The sequence below is a fragment of the Anarrhichthys ocellatus genome, unplaced genomic scaffold, assembly GCF_004355925.1.
Source record: "Anarrhichthys ocellatus isolate YVR2014 unplaced genomic scaffold, GSC_Weel_1.0 scaffold175, whole genome shotgun sequence".
Classification (NCBI taxonomy): Eukaryota; Metazoa; Chordata; class Actinopteri; order Perciformes; family Anarhichadidae; genus Anarrhichthys; species Anarrhichthys ocellatus.
In genome coordinates this window covers 45,042-61,127 of record NW_022280205.1, presented here as the reverse complement: position 1 = coordinate 61,127, position 16,086 = coordinate 45,042, and the positions used below count along the sequence as shown (strand labels likewise).

General features: G+C 40.0%; 2 protein-coding genes across 2 annotated transcripts; one reads left to right on the top strand and one right to left on the bottom strand.

Moving 5' to 3' along the window:
• Nucleotides 1–1,434: 1,434 nt before the first annotated feature.
• LOC116400509 (melanocortin-2 receptor accessory protein 2A) lies at nucleotides 1,435–6,052 on the bottom strand. Its single transcript, XM_031878391.1, has 4 exons — nucleotides 5,795–6,052; nucleotides 5,564–5,700; nucleotides 4,934–5,033; nucleotides 1,435–4,519 (listed from the first exon to the last, which is right to left on the bottom strand). The coding sequence occupies exons 2-4, from the start codon at nucleotides 5,679–5,681 to the stop codon at nucleotides 4,042–4,044; spliced, it is 696 nt and encodes a 231-aa protein (XP_031734251.1). The 5' UTR covers nucleotides 5,682–5,700; nucleotides 5,795–6,052; the 3' UTR covers nucleotides 1,435–4,041.
• Nucleotides 6,053–14,822: 8,770 nt separating this feature from the next.
• On the top strand, nucleotides 14,823–15,371 carry ripply2 (ripply transcriptional repressor 2). The gene is made up of 3 exons (XM_031878367.1): nucleotides 14,823–14,945; nucleotides 15,053–15,123; nucleotides 15,209–15,371. Exons 1-3 carry the CDS (start codon nucleotides 14,823–14,825, stop codon nucleotides 15,369–15,371), a joined length of 357 nt encoding a protein of 118 aa, XP_031734227.1.
• The last annotated feature ends 715 nt before the right edge of the window (nucleotides 15,372–16,086 follow it).

Below are 16,086 nucleotides of genomic sequence, written 5' to 3'. Positions count from 1 at the left end.
CTACACATTCACATGCAAATATATTCTGTCTTTGTGTTTCCCTTGTTCTGCCGTCCCCATGATTTATTAACGTGCTACAGAAGCTGAAACCTTTCTCACTGTACACCCCATGAAAAATTTACACATCACCTTGTTTTTTTCTCATAGCAAACTGCATGATGGTGGTTGACAATTCGCAGGCTTGTATCCCCATGTGATATCTGTTCAGACATAATTTGTTATGCGGGGAAAGAAAATTAGTGGGTTTTTTTTAAAATCTTTTTTTTATTCTACGTGTATGTATTTCCAAACGGTGCCAATGTTTGGAGGCAACATATGAAAATGATGCCACTTGTAAAAACGATCACTCAGAAGAATGGAAGTCTAGTTTTTCTGGTTTGAAGCTAATCAAACAAGCAGTTGTTGAAAAATTCGATGTCTCCTCACCTCTGCTGAATCAAATAATTGACCCGGATTAAGAGCTTGTTATAGCTTGCTGAGAATGCAAATGTGTGGGGGCTTAGTCACACATTCTACTTTAAATCAACTTTTATTGACTCCATTTATAGTATGCAGTGTAATACGAGGTTGTATAGTTTTTCTTTTTTTTGAGCCATTGGTTCACCCAGGGATACGTTTTAGAGCATGTGCCAAGAATTTGTTTTTAGCGTGGCGCATCTACACAGTTACAGACATGCTTAGATGGCAGCTGCTCACAGCCAGCGGTCTTCTTGTGTTACACAGAGCAGCTCCACTGTGCTTTGTTGCTGTTGAGGGAGAGAGAAATAATTACTCATTCTCTGTATCCACCCATCTTTCCTGCTTGACGAGAGACTTGAATCAGCAGGCTGCTGGTGCCAGAGTTAACAGAATAAGAATACATAGTAGGCTTTACTGTGCCACAGGAAGGCTCTAAGGTGTAGTTTTTTCAAGACTAGTTCCATGTAAACCATCTGCCTATTTTCCTTTAGACTAAATAGGATTGTAACTGTGATCTAAGTGGTTGTACTTTATAGCTATGAAGTGTGACCACTGGTTACGCCTTCTTTTGATGAGATATTGATACATCCTAAAGACCCACTGTATAAAATAGTGACATGCCAAGTTTAACGATGTATTTTTGATTGGTTTGATACAGAAAATCCACTTCAGTGCAACAAATGAAAGGTAGATGGTTGGAAAGAGAGATGACTGGTTGTTCTGTGTACTCAACCGTAGATCAAAAATGTGTCGGGTGCTCTTAGAAAATGAAGAGAAAACAGGTTAAACAGGAAGGAAATCCAGGTACTCAAAAATATTGAATAACAATTGAGTTAGGAAATAGAAAAAACACCTTTATTGTAGTAGATAAATCCTTAAAAAGTCAACATTTTGTACATGTATGGTTATCTTTAGGTCAAATCTGGGCTGGCATGCTTAAGGAGCCACAGGTGGATTTTCAAGAAAGTGGGTTTTATTTACAAAAAATTATGCAAACAATTTATAAAATACGTAACAAAGTTATGGGCTCATAAAAGGGGTGAACTAAATAGATCTGAACTCGGGCTATAAAAACATAAACTGACCACAAAGGAGAACTTATATATAATGTTGAACACAAAGAAAAAACACATACCAACTACAAATAAAACAAAACAGGACAATTTGTCAACCAGTATAAATATTGTTAGTAAAACAAACACATTAACAAACTATAGTCTAAAGGTATTCAGAAAACCTCCTGAAACATAAATCCCAATGATGAGCCCCCGATAATGTGGACAGTTGGTATTCTGTCTGGCCACTTCCTATATTTGACAGCTCTGCTTTAGGGGCACATATTTTGCTCTGGAGCTGCATCGATGTCCCTCCAGCACTAGCAAAGCAACCAGCACTGTTAGCTCAAAGAAATATACAGTAGAACAACTTGAAGGTGCTAAATTCGGAGCAGAGAAGGAAGTCACACTCCCTCTGTGCGTGTTAATCCGATCAACTATCAGTCAGCAATGTTGCTGTTGCTTTTACTGTTAGCACTGTTAGCTTCTAGCAGCCGGCTCAGCCGTTGCTATATTGAGAGCCATGTAAAGGCAATCCTTCAATCATAGATACTTTTGGAATTTAGCACCTTAAAGGCAAACTTAACTAAAAACAAAGTAAAAGTTTGACTGTAAAGAAGTAAACAAAATGTGTGAGCTAATAGAATTATGTGAAAATGAAGTGGAGGGCTATTGACATTTAAATCAGCTGTGTGTCAGCAGGTTTAGTCATCACAGGAATAGCGTTTTCTCAGGAAGCAATAAGAGCAAGTCTAATGAGTGTGTCTAAGACTTTGAAATCGTTTTATTGGAATAAATGGTCCAAATCTCTCCCCTACATTAACACTCCGCTGCAGAAAAAGCAATAGAGGAAGACACTTTGAGCCTGTTATGTATGGATTGGTGCACTGAGACATCAGCAGTAACAATTACGGTGTATTTATGTTGTACATCTGTTCTGAGAACTTTCCGTCCCACTGAGGAGAAGAATGCTCTAATTCTCAGACAAGCAGCCACCTTGGCTGTTTAGGTAACTCTCTTAAACAGGTATGCCTAAAAAAGATACTTCTTGATTTTTAATGAGATTTATTAAATTTGCCTGAATTATGCACTTCTTCTTGTGCATTTCTTCCTCAGTGCTCATCTTTTCAAGCTGTTGTTCATGTTGCCTTGTAGATATTTTCTTGTTTTCTTGCAACCAAAAAGGTATAGATTGACATTGTGTTTCGAACACACACCAGATCCCAGAGATTTTTCTTTGTCAACAAAATGCCAATGTTCTTCCTTCTCCCTCGCTCTTAGTCGCTCCCCCGTTGCTGCGCAGTCGTTATACAGCTCACCAACTGTCAACCACAATGCCTACAGAGACCACGTTGGGGCGGTTAGGAGACAAAGCAAATGGCAGACTTGCTGCATGAAATTGATCAGACTCTATTGCCCCCTCCATTGGTTATTGATGCTCAATGCACCCTTGGAGCCCTTTTAAATCTGGCATAGCTTGTTCAGCAACTGATCTCTGTCCCCTTGACAGCTGCCATGACATTTCATTGGTGACAGAATAATGAACTGCTGCTTATGTAAAAATGAGATATTTCACTGAAAATTTGAGGATAACATTTGCCTGCAAACGGTTCTCGGGAAAATAACTAATCATCAAAAAACACCGTGTCAGAGGACAGCATACTAGATTCTTGAACATTTATTTCCCCTGGCACCTCCTGAAAATGATTAATGCGCCGTTTGACTGATCTGGTGGAGTTAGTGTCGCTTTAATGTTGATAGACTCCCTGGCATTCCCAGCACATCTCTGCGTCAGCTAAATATACATGGTCTCGGGCATTTGCTGAAGCGTAACTTTGCATAATCATCAAGCTACTCCACACCAGTGTTGAGTTGAACGACCACAAAACCATTTAGGCTTTATTTGGACAATCAAAAATAATTTCGATAACGAGATCGGTCTACAAAAGTATTATATCACATTGTCACTCAAGGTCTTATGTTACCTATACACTGTAATAGGTATGTTTGATTTTTTGCTACTAATCACACAGTTAAAGTACACATCACCTTCAAATGATTTAGTTCTATGACTTCTGTGGTAGACCCCATGGCATTTGTGTCCCGTTAGAGCGATAATGTCCATTATCATTGCACAACAAAGCATGACGGCATAAATAGCAGAACGAATTGTACAAAGCAGACACCCGGTTCAGGTAGCACTCAGCCGCATCCAATTCAGAGGAGCCTAACTCAAAGTAAAATGTACCATTTGTGAGGTAATTTTATCTTCGGGAAGAAATGTCATCGCATAACTGTGAGGTGCGCTTAATATGGAATCTTTTTCGCTCTCTTCATTGTTGATCTCAAAGTGCTGAAAAGGATAAAAATTATCCAAGCTGAGACCCTTTTAAAGAAAGAAATAGCTGTGTGGCAGGTGTGTGTTTTCCTCCCTCACATCACAAATGGCCATGTGAAAGGAAGGCAAATATTACAAATATTACAATAATGTTATGTCTATGCCTGTGATGTCGTTGTAGAAACAGACCTAGTGGCTGTCACAGTGAGCATCCTGAGAGTGAGACTGGCGCTCCAGTATGACGGACGGCTCAAACAGCAGATCTTCCTCTCCAAGCGTTGAACTGTGCTCCAAGTTGACAAAGTTAGGGATGTTGAAGTGGGAAAATAAGGCACATTCTCTGTCTGTCTTACTCTCCTCTATTAGTCCCTTGAGGGGTTGGTGTTCCCCAGCTTCCTCAACATCGTCTTCCATCTCGTCCATCCCAGAGGAGCTGATCCCTCTGGTCCCCTGCTGGACTCGGGCCCCGCTGGGCTTTCCAGCTCTCTTGCGCTCTGGTTTTTGCTTCCCATTACTCTGATCCTCTTCGTTGATGTAGAAGTGAAAGTATGAGCGTGACTCAGTTAGCAAAGGACGAGAGAAGGCTTTGTCATTTTCGTCCTGGGGACTGCCGATGTCGACCAGACAGCTGCCCGGTCGATGGCGCTTTTCAGCCGAATCTGGGTTTCTGTTGAGAGACAACGATTGCAGAAGTGAAGTGACACTGAAACAAAATATCAGGGGCATTTATGGACATTTTAGTCCGAAATGAACCTGCTGCTGAACACTTCAGTATTTCATGTCTTGTTTTCCTCCTTTTCACTATTTTTCCATCTGTGTGGAAAAACTAAAATACTAAAAATCATCCCAGCACTCATCCCTTAATCTTTTATCCCAATAGTAAATGCATTACAGTCCTCTCCCTCAGTGCCTTCGCACACATCATCTCAGCCTCTGACATGAAAGCGGCCCCATCCTCTGAGATGACTAGTGTGAGAGCTGAGTTGCTGGAGCTCCTGTTGGTGCTGAAACTATCCCTGGGGGGCCGGATGTGAAAGTGAATGGAGGCATGGGCTGTGGACCTCCTAATATATATACTCACTCTTGATGTGGCGCTCCTGTCTTCGTGAGCAGCGTGAGGACAAAGAACATGAAAATGACAAACACGGCAAGTCCGACCCAGAAGCCGATGACAATGGAGTCTGAAATGTCAGAGAAGAAAGAATCTTATTTTCGTACATCATTTAATGATAATCCTTAAACCCATCTCTCTGCTCCTCCCTCAATATTTGTGTTTTTTGATTGATCTCTCTCTGAGAGCAAAATTCTCAATTACTGAGTTAAAATGAGCATTCAGTACTTTTATAACTTGATCTCAGCATGTTATCAAATTGTCTGTATGTTTTGTCTCACTAAGGGGCTTGATCCTTACCATTGCAGTATAAAAAGCCAGTGCAGGTGCATGCCTGAAATATTGCTGCTGGATAATTTGTTTATTGAGCGGCAGGTCGCGCGTGTCACTCTCCAGCTGAAGCGATGCATATAGCTGTGAAACGTGCGGCGGGTAATGCATGATTGCTAATGAACAGCTGTAAAGGTGAGTAACCCTGTTTGCTGGCACACAGACATCGCGCACAAACACACTCGCACGCGCGCTCGCACACACACAGTAAAAGAATGGAAGATTGTCTCAGTGATGATGCACTATAGGCTACAGTTGTATTCAGCTTACATCTGTGCGCTTTGAGTCCCTCAAAAGACACGGGCTCCTCGTCGTCATAATATTCATACTGCCACACGTAGTCACTGCGGCGTGCACTGGTTTGGCTCCGGTTGTGGAAGTCGGACATTTCAAACCGATTTACGTACCTTAACAACAAGAAAAACGATTAAAATCAAACCAGCAAAGACGCCAGGCCACATAGACGCATACTGCTACGACAAAGCCATAAAGTTTACGAACCACAATCTCCGAGGATTTGAAGCCCCTCAGTGTTTTTGAAAGCAAGTCTGCAACCCGTGAATTCAGTGAATTTCGGCAAACAATTCCTCAGATGTTATGTCCGTTTTCCTGAATTTAACAACGCTCCAAACAGATGGAAGATGAGAAGCAGGGGAATCCATCGCTTTACTTGTGACGCAACAACTCCATCCACCCTCCTGCAGCCTTTTGGTACACACCAGCGTCATCCAGCATCCTACATACTGTTGGCTCACTCAATCCCTGGGAGACTGAGATTACACTGAAAAACAATGTATTATTCACTGAGTGTGGTGTTGGGGGCGAAGAAGATACGGGTTTTCTTCGTGAGGAGGTGTGTTCAATGCAGTGGATTCGTTGTTTTCTTTTAACCTCATTCTAGAAGAATTTGTATTGAAACCTTTTATGATACTTCATTTGTAGGCTATATACTGTACTATCAATTGAATGTGTTGCAGAGGGAGCTTGGGTGTGTGAAATATGAATAAAGTGTAAGTGCATGTAAATATTTTACATATTTACACACAGGATGTGTAAAAAATGCCAGAAAAATGTAACTCATTGAAAAGCCTGAGGATGTTTTTGGACAAACGAGGTAAAACAGTCACACCTTTTCTCATTGCAGTTTCACTTGTTTTAAGAGTTTTCTATGGTCGACATCTTGAAACATAGGCTTTTGGGATTCAACTATCATTATTAAAAAGAATACGAGAAGAATAAGACATAAGTGCCTAAATCCAACCTGCCAATCGGAGTGAATGCCAGCTTCTGTCAACCCTCCCACCTTTACCTCTCTCAAATCCAAATGGAATAATGATTCTATACATTATGCATGATTTTATTTTATAATTCTATGACACACCACTTAATTTTAGGAGACACAATATAACTGTTCACATAACACAGTTCTTTGGAACAATTCATAGACTTCTAGGAACCAATGAGTCACGGCTAATATCAAGCAGCGTGATGCTAAATTAATTACCATAAATTATATTTGCTCTTGAAAAATAGTTATTTTGGAACACCATGTTAGCTGTTTATTCAGTCGTGTCTCGGTTGTTCCTTCTTCATTTCTTGGTAACTACGCCTGGAGTACATTAAATGTTACTGTGTTCGCTATGTAAGTAGTAAGTATGGATAGTGCATCATTTAAAAAGTTATCATATCGTTTCCTGTTTTGTCTAATCACGAAACAACACAAGAAGTACACCAATGGATGGAACACATTTTAAAAACTCCTTCATAGCCATTTCCCAAAATATGCCAGTGCCATCACACAAATGACATCAACACCACACTTACAAACAATGTAATCATATTATAACATTATCCCAGCTCAGTTGAGTTTCATAATGTCATCAGTTTGTCGGTATACATTTCTACATTTGGGGACATTAATGAGCACTGTAACAAAATCAACTGGTGAATCTTTCATAAATTATTCGAATAACATGCTATTGAACTGCTGGCGAAACCCGTTTAGATCAAGCAGTTTGGGTTAAGTGTTAATTTCTGTGAAAACCCCAAAGTGCAGTTTTATAATTTACCGTACCAAGTCGCTCGAGGAAGTGCATCTCTAAATATCCTGACCTTTTGCCATTTTAGTGAAGCAAGGGGTTGTCCAAATGGTGTAAACAAGCAACCATGAACATGATTTTAAACATACTTCCACTGAGGAGAACTTGAAAATGGGTCTGCTTGTGGCATGAAATGCTTATAAAAACTCTAAAACACCACATAGTTAAATGCCCTCTTTTCATCCTTGGATAAATCTTCATTCAAGCGACGGCTTCATTAGTAGTCCTGCATTATTTATAATAACTGTAACCTTAAAGTAGACCTAGAGCCACTTCAGGCTTCCATTCATTTATCGACGCATCCCCCAAATGAATCACATCCACCAGAATGATTATGAATGCATAACATACATACATCTCACTGTAGACCTAGAGTTATCAATGCATTTTGTCTTTTGTAAATAGGCTGGTGCTGCATTCGTATCCCTTGTCAAAACCACACAAACACATGTCTGGACACTTCAGCTGCGAGGTGCCTTGTTTTTTGCAGAACTGGTACTATTTTGATGGGGATCAAGATAGGTTTGGCACCATTCACATAGTTTAAACATAGTCTTGTTGCAGATCAATGCAATTAAAGCCACTACGCGCAAGGTTTGAAAATTCCTATGTTTGGCGCCATCTGGTGGTCGTATCAAGTACAACAGTGTGGCAGAGCTATTGCCAGACAATTCTGCTAAACCTGGGATTACGTTCATTTACCTTTTTTTTTTAAGGTAAACAATTTCAGAATGTTTTCTAAAATATCTGAACATGGCAACTAGAGTGTAGTTAAGGTTAGGGAAGATGAAGACTATAGTTAAGATATGATGATGGTCAACTAAAACACTTGGTTACAAGAAAGATTGCGGTCATGCTTACACAAAGCAAACATAAAGTGCTTGATTGTGAAACAACACAAATTAAAGTTTAACAAACAACATGCTCATGCAATACCTCCGACAGATCCGACCTGGCAACACACTAAATGAACTGACAACAACCTACACTGCACTGATCTAGTGACTGGGATAGTTTCTTGAAGTAGAAACATATGCAGCGGAGTAATGTAAAAGGCGGTCATGCGGTATGAAGCGTGCACACTACTAAAACCTTAAAGGCAAGAGGCTACATGGCTCGGAGCACTGAGACATGTAGTGATTGTGTCATCGGGTTATATTCTCTGAGAATATTTGTTGATTATTAATCCCTTCCAAATGATTTGTTTGAAATGAATTGCTCACTGCTGAAACAGACAGTGTGCCTCCTTAAAATCAAGGAGTGTTTTTTGTTGAAGCCTTTTTGTCTCTAGATGACATCATGCCTCTTTCTAGTCTCTGGTGCTGCTCAGCTAAAGGAGAGACTTGCTCAAACTAAACTGCACAGTACTACAGAAATAACAAAGGCTTTTGTAGTGAGCTCAATTTCACAGAATTTATTTCCCCTAGAGGCGCAGACCTTCACAAAAGAAAAAGAAAAATCCATGTTATCAAATGATGGATCACAAAAGTCACATTGTAATGATATAAAAGCACCAAATATTATTATTATAGGAATATCATTAAAACAGGAAGGTGTGGAAAGGCTACATCAAAGCTTTCTGTACGGTATTATGTTTCATATCATCTGCAGATCAATTCAATAACGTACGGTATATTTCAATGAAATAGCTGGCAGCTAAATGGTCAAAGTTCTTGTCAGGAGTCAAAGCTCTGTGTGTCACCAACACAATTGATGTGTGCCCGAATGTAATGTTGAATACACTTATTGTAAGTCGCTTTGGATAAAAGCTTCTGCTAAATGACTGTAATGTAATGTAATTAGAATACTGAATGTAAAGAAGACCCCTCCACATGGTATATTTTGTTTCTTTATGCCCCTAGCCTTCTGTATTTAATAAGCTCCAGCTCCTCATCTACATAATATATTACTGACAGCTGTAGTAGTTCTGATTAAGATTCAACATCTACTGGTTAAAGCCAGAAAGTTCCTCACCACAAATAGAGATAAGGTTGCATTTTTGTATGGCTGTATACTTTGTTTCTGCATTTTATCAACACTCTGCATTCATCAGTTCACTATGTGTGTGCTATGGGCCAGTGTAGTTTGTGTTGCTTCTTAATTACTTTCACCTCTTTCATTTGCTTAATAACATTCTGGTGACAAATCGGCTCCAGCTTTAGAGCTGCTACCGCCCAACCAGTCGGCGACTATACCTCTGAATCTGTACATTTGTGGGTAGAAACATTCAAGAATCTATCAGAAATATTCAAAGGACCTGCATCAACAGTGTGGTTACATGCAGTGCATAATTCTGATGTTGCTGAGATAAATTCACTATTCCCTCACCAGCGATGACGTCTCATCCTTGACTGCTCAACATCAGATAAATGAGCTCTCTTTATTTGTCTCCTGTTCCATCCCGTCTTTTTTTCCTTTCCGTCTTATTTTCCCATATAGATATTGAACTTTCACTTTCTAATTAACTGCATTCTAATTCCCTAATGTGTCAGATGTTTCAGTCTCAACCTTTTGCAGAACATCTCTTCCAATTTCTTCAAGCTTGAATTCACTAAGCCTGGGATACTGAGGCTTCCCATTGCACGTCCACTTTCAACATACAGCACTCAAGCACATACTAACCTCACACCATTTCCCTTCTCTCACTCTACAACAACTCCCTTTAAGACTCTCCCTTTCTACTTTGACATTTCAATTGACTCCCACATAAGGAGACATAAGACATAAGACATAAGGCATTTTTCAGTGCATCAGCTCTGATGGATGAGCCTTCCAAATCTGTTTTTGGCAACATGAACCCAAAACCGCGCTACACATCGAGCAGTCGCTGAACTTAATCTCAGCTGTCATCTTGACCCTTGCTTGGGGATTCAAGACTTTGGTCTCTGCGGTAGACGGTCAGTGACTGAAATGAAGACGATGGAGTAAGGAAGAAACAAAAAAAGAGAAAGTAAAACATTATTGCATCCACAATTGACCATTATATTGCAAGTGTTGTAATATTGTAGCTCCATCTCTCTTCAACTTGAAGCCATACAAGCTTAGCTGTAATAAATACAGCCTCTTATTTTCAGTTATTGATTTATTGTATTGTGCTTTGTGGTTTGCAATCGAATTTACAGTATTCTTTTCGGTTTTTCTCATATTTCATCTGCTTCTGCTTACTTTCATCCCATCATATGGTTTCCAAGGGAACAATCAGGATTTCAACTAAACCAGAATCTGGGTCAGTCTGACCTTCTGCGTAGCCTATTCTCAGAACACAACTCAAAGTTAGACTCACGTGAAATGCCCTCTTCAGAATGCAAATACTAAGTGGAAGATATACAGTATCACACAATCAGTATTGTATATTTACAATGAAGGTATCTACATCTCAATAATGCTGAGGTGCAAATGAAATGAGCTCTTGTTTGTAATCTGCACATGATTCTCCTCTGCTGAGAGTCCATGAGATGAGATCATGATGTTTGGCAAATTTACTCACACAAAATGGATTTTGAGCTGAGAAGTAGGTTTTTTCTTCATTTAAACATGAACAGCTCTCCATTGATTAGACGGTCCATTTTAAAATGGGCTGTTTGCACTTACAACCTTTTCCCCTTTAAAAAAACCCGGAGTAAAGGAACAATGCTCTGTAATTGCGAGCTGGGAGCAGGAAGGTGGTATTAAAGTGCCCTAAAGCAGCAGCATCCTCCCTCCTGTTGTCACACTGAAGAATGTTTTCCTTGTTAGGCCAGGAGTCATGTGAACCCCAGCATTACTCACAACAGCATGCAGAGCAGCACTCAACTCCTTGGAATACATTTAAAAAATGTGAATATTTATTTGCACATCCTATCCTCTTTGTTTTAAACACGAGGCAGCTCTTTCTATTCTAAATAAACAGATATATTGTCCACGTTTTTATTGTAAATTTCAATTTTATATTTCTAATTCTAGACTTTTGCAGTGCTCTTTTTTTTCTTTTCTCTTTCTTTATTTATTGCGGCCGTTATGCACCAAAATACCGAGGCAAATTCCTTGTATTCCTTGTATGTGAAATAGTCTCCACTAAAACTTACACACTGGTCCTTTAATCCAGATGGCTGAAACCATACTAAATTGAACGTTACTGCACTGATGTCCATATTCTCTGTCTATTGAAAACATTTTGACTCCTCAGATCTGTATTTGTCTGCCTCGGATTGTGACTTGATGTAAAATGAATAGCCTTCAAACAGAATCAAGGCATCCAAGGCATTTGGAGACTGTGAGTTGTTTGGCTTCAAAGACAGTAGATTGATATATAGTTCTGTAAGAAATGAAAAAAATCATTGTTTCTTTTCAGATTCGTGTGATGGCTGAGACATGCTTCTCCATCATTTTAGTAAATCCTCCAAGCAAGGCCAAATAGATTCCCTATCTGTTGGAGTGTGACTGCAGGGAGGAAAAGAGCATAATATATGTTCTCCCTTCATTATTGAATGAAAGGGACGTTTTCCTCAAGATTCATTATGTAGATGGGTTCCGAGGAAAACAACATGAATGTATTTTTTATCAGTGGCCCACCGTGAACCAACCACTTGCTCACTGATGTCCAAGGAAAAGATCAATATACGAAAACCCCAAAAGTACTGCTGTCACTGTACTGTAAGAACATGTTTTCCATTCAGTGCCACAGAGTACATCATCATCATCATCATCATCATCAAATTAGCCTTCAAAACAGGAGCCCGGCACAAAAATAATGGCGGAAACCACTCGCACACACTGGAAGCAGGACCGTGGGAACCATGAAGGTATCATCATTGCATGTTTTATGTCGAGGCTTTAGCTCGTCGCGAAAGAAAGAATTCATATTAATTAGTTGGAAGACATAGAAATATCTCTGATTTGCAATGAGCAAAAATAAAGAGATAAGGCTTAACTGAATGGACTACTCGAAAAATACATTAGTTAATGCTTGATGTTGCCATGGAGAGGGATTTATTTGTGGTGAAGTATCGAGTGCCTCTGTAAGTGTTAAATGACTTGGGCAAAAAGAGAGGCAACGTGACCCGTGCATTATAAAGCACAAAGAAACCCATCATGTGCACCTTTTACCGAGGCACCATTGAGAGCATCCTGACAAACTGTATCACTGTGTGGGGTGGAAGCTGCACTGACTACAACAGGAAAGCCCTGCAGCGCATAGCGAACACGGCTGGAAGGATCATTGGTACCTCACTCCCCTCACTCCCCTCCCTGCAGGACATATACGACACCTGCCTCACCCGCAAAGTGACCATGATTGTGCGCGACTCCAGCCACCCCTCACACAGTCTCTTCAGCCTCCTGCCCTCTGGGAGAAGATACCGGAGCCTCCGTGCTCGCACCACCAGACTCTCAAACAGCTTCGTCCACCAGGCTGTTAGGAAGCTGAACGCTCTGAACTCTCTCCCTCCTCTCTTTTAAGACTCCCCATGTCCAACTGCTGCTAAATACAGATTGATAGTTTTTTTGTTCTTTTTTCTCTTATTATATATATATATATATTGCCTAAATGTTTTTTTAATCTATTGCACTGTATTCACTTTATATGTTTATATGTTGGACTAGAGAGAAACGTCTTTTCAACTCCCCTGTATGTCCAGTACATTGTGGAATTGACAATAAAGCAAACTTTGAACTTTGAAAGAAAAAAGTGAAAGTGAGACAAAAGTGGAGCAATATATATATATACTATGGAGATAATATGAGGAAAGCTATATGAGGAAGGGCTCTCGGTATAAAGCAGATGGAGAATTTTTTGTCAGGTTTAGTCTTTTGGTTAATTTTAGCAGAACAAAAACAGTGGGTGTCTGAACAGTGCTGATACCTCCCTGATGTTGAGCTGCAGCTTCTTTTTTTGCACGGTTCAAATCTCATCTGCATCTCTTTATCTCCATCTGATCCTTTCTATTTGATTTATTTCAATGGGGGAGGCCAATAAGGGATACTGGCTTTTTTCCCACTTTATGAGTATTGAAGAAAATGCATGAACACTCTGCTGACCTAGTTTTACTATATTATATAAAGAATATATAAGAATAATGCTAATAATCTGCCCATTGAAGGCAAAGGTCTTGTTTGCTCATATGTGTTTGAACAGCAAGAGCATATCATGCATCCATTTTCTTTTGCCATTATAGTACAAAGTATAGCACAAGAGTAAATAACACAAAAGACGCCAGCAGCAGAGCATGTTGTGTCCAATTAGCTCTGGAGCAGAGAAAGAGACTGACAGAAGAGAGGGAGAAAGAGGTCTAGAGCTCAGTAGCAAGTTTTGACTGCTTGTTCCCTGTAGAGAGGGAACGTTATGTGGATAGAGCTTGTGGGCAAAGCTCTATCCACATAACACACAATGACTTTTATTTTGATACTTCCAGTCAGCTTTACTGATAATACTCAGGCTATGGTTTACCTTAAGTAAGCTTTTGAATGCAGGGCTTGTAGTCGAGTGTTTTTACAGCGTGGCAGTAATTTGACAGAAGGATCTGATTAGTTACGCCACCACTGGATATTTCTCCAACAACAAATGCGACCAACTGTTGCCATTAGCATTTCATCCCAGCATGTAGCCCCACACTGCCCCCCACTGGTGCACTGGCAGTAAACATTCCACTTATCTAAAAGAACGAATGGACCAAGTTGCGCCAGTGCATCACAGAAAGGTCTTCCTCGTAAAGGGCAGAAAAGTGGAGCTCATATAGCATTTGCATAATATATTATTGATGGGTTTTCATGGGTGATGCATTCAAGCCTTGCGTCTGCTAAGGTGCAGCTATTAGCCCCCCTCCTGCTGTTGTATCTACAAAAGGCTGACGCGTGTCAACCCCCCCACACTCAGCACGAGCCTTCTTCCATCATCCACTCAGCAGGCAATGACAGTAGGGCACGGGTTTCTTCACACCTCACGCACAAATGGCTAAACAGACGCTGATAATGAAAGGTGAAGGAGTTGAAGAGTTTGAAGAACAACTTTTTATCAACAAGAAATTAACTAACAAAACTGAACTGTTATCAAAATATTCAGTTTCTTTACAAATTGCATTAACATCATATCTCTGGAAAGGACGGTTAGACTAAAATTAATCTTTACATTATGCTCAAACACTTCACATGGGCAGTATATATGATGAAGAGAGATTAAATATATGTTTCGTCTTGAAAATATCTTTCAAATAGGCAAAACTATCAAGAGAAATGTTTTATATTCTACATTTGATATTACGAAAGAAAGTAACCATATGGTTGGAGTTTGCTGAAGTGTGACTTCGCACCTGAACACCGTGGCGCATGGAGACACTTGGAGGCGCGTCAAAGCGCAATTTGGCACCGGCTGCCAGGACCCTGATAAATAGGAGCTTCCTGCCTTCAGTCACATATCCTCTGAGAACTTAACGCAGGACTGACCGACACAAGGAACCATGGAGACTTTAAATGCCAACAGTGGATTACCTTCTGCTTTTCCTGGAGTCAATGTCGCTCAGCAGTCCGGCCGTTGGTGGAGACCATGGGTTGGAACAAAGGACACAACGGGGGCACACAGAGTGAGTTTAGACGGCTTGATTAGACTTCTGGTGTTTTTGTTAATTCAAACGTGCGTTTCCTTAAGGGGTAACAAGCCCTAACAAGGTCGGTTTGTTTTGTTTTTTAGGATAACTCCAATGACGGAAACCTTTCTGCTGCACAACACCACAAAACTCCTCAGGTCGTTCACCCTGTGAAGTAAGTCGATTTGTTAAATAAGTGATGTTTGATTCGTATGCAGTTTATTTATTTGTCTTATTCATTTGTTTGTTCTCTTTTAAAGGTTGTTCTGGCCGAAATCGAGATGTTTCGATTATCTGTACCAGGATGCAGAAATGCTCCTGCGCAACTATCCGGTCCAAGCGACCATCTCCCCTTACAAAGACTCCAGCAGCGATGAAGACAGCGACGATGAAGAGGAGGAGATGGAGAAGGAGCTGAACTAAATGGGGCTCTCTCGCAAGCCTTTAAATACGCATTGCTGCATAATGTGATAATATATTTCTTATTTATTACTGTAAATATATGTAAATATACCGTTTTCACTTCTTTACCAAACAAGAATGTGAATGCTTAAGTTATTCCTTTAACACTTCTACCTCATTTGTACTTTGTTAAGAACTGCAATAAAATGCATTAAATGAATGTTGTTGTCTGGGGCGTAATTATTTAGTTAATTCCGACTTTTTTTCTGTAGTACGAACTTGTACAGTCGAAATCAAATCAGTTTTTTTTACAGAAATAAATACTGAATTGAGTTTTTGAGGGAAAGGACATCCACTTTAATAATTACTATTTGAAAGACAGGAAATGAGACATCAATATTACTTTATGTCTTTGCAAGTTGTAGCAGGTTTGACATATCCGCTGCTTGTAGCGGAGCAGCTATTTTCCCATGGATAAGTGTAAGGCTGTAAACGCTCCATTTCCTGCGCAGTGTCGCCTGAAGTGCGGAAATGTCAGTGACACGTGGAAGGTGTCAACCGTGTCAGGAGAGCATAAAGATCGGCATGTGAGATATTCAAAGGGGAAAAAAACATTGTTTCATGTGGGTTCGACTTAAAATATTATTTTTAAATACATCATTACAGAGTATCCTACTCTATGGGTTTGCCAAAAGATCAATGCCACACTGTAAAACGTGTTTTCTTTCCTGCACTT

Excerpts from the sequence above, each read along its gene's own strand:
- ripply2 (XM_031878367.1), top strand. The coding sequence starts at position 14,823 with ATGGAGACTTTAAATGCCAACAGTGGATTACCTTCTGCTTTTCCTGGA. Across the intron at positions 14,946-15,052 it reads ACACAACGGGGGCACACAGA|GATAACTCCAATGACGGAAA; the intron begins GTGAGTTTAGAC and ends TTTGTTTTTTAG. Across the intron at positions 15,124-15,208 it reads CAGGTCGTTCACCCTGTGAA|GTTGTTCTGGCCGAAATCGA; the intron begins GTAAGTCGATTT and ends TCTCTTTTAAAG.
- LOC116400509 (XM_031878391.1), bottom strand. The coding sequence starts at position 5,681 with ATGTCCGACTTCCACAACCGGAGCCAAACCAGTGCACGCCGCAGTGAC. Across the intron at positions 5,034-5,563 it reads GGGACTCAAAGCGCACAGAT|ACTCCATTGTCATCGGCTTC; the intron begins GTAAGCTGAATA and ends CTGACATTTCAG. Across the intron at positions 4,520-4,933 it reads ACAGGAGCGCCACATCAAGA|AAACCCAGATTCGGCTGAAA; the intron begins GTGAGTATATAT and ends GTCTCTCAACAG.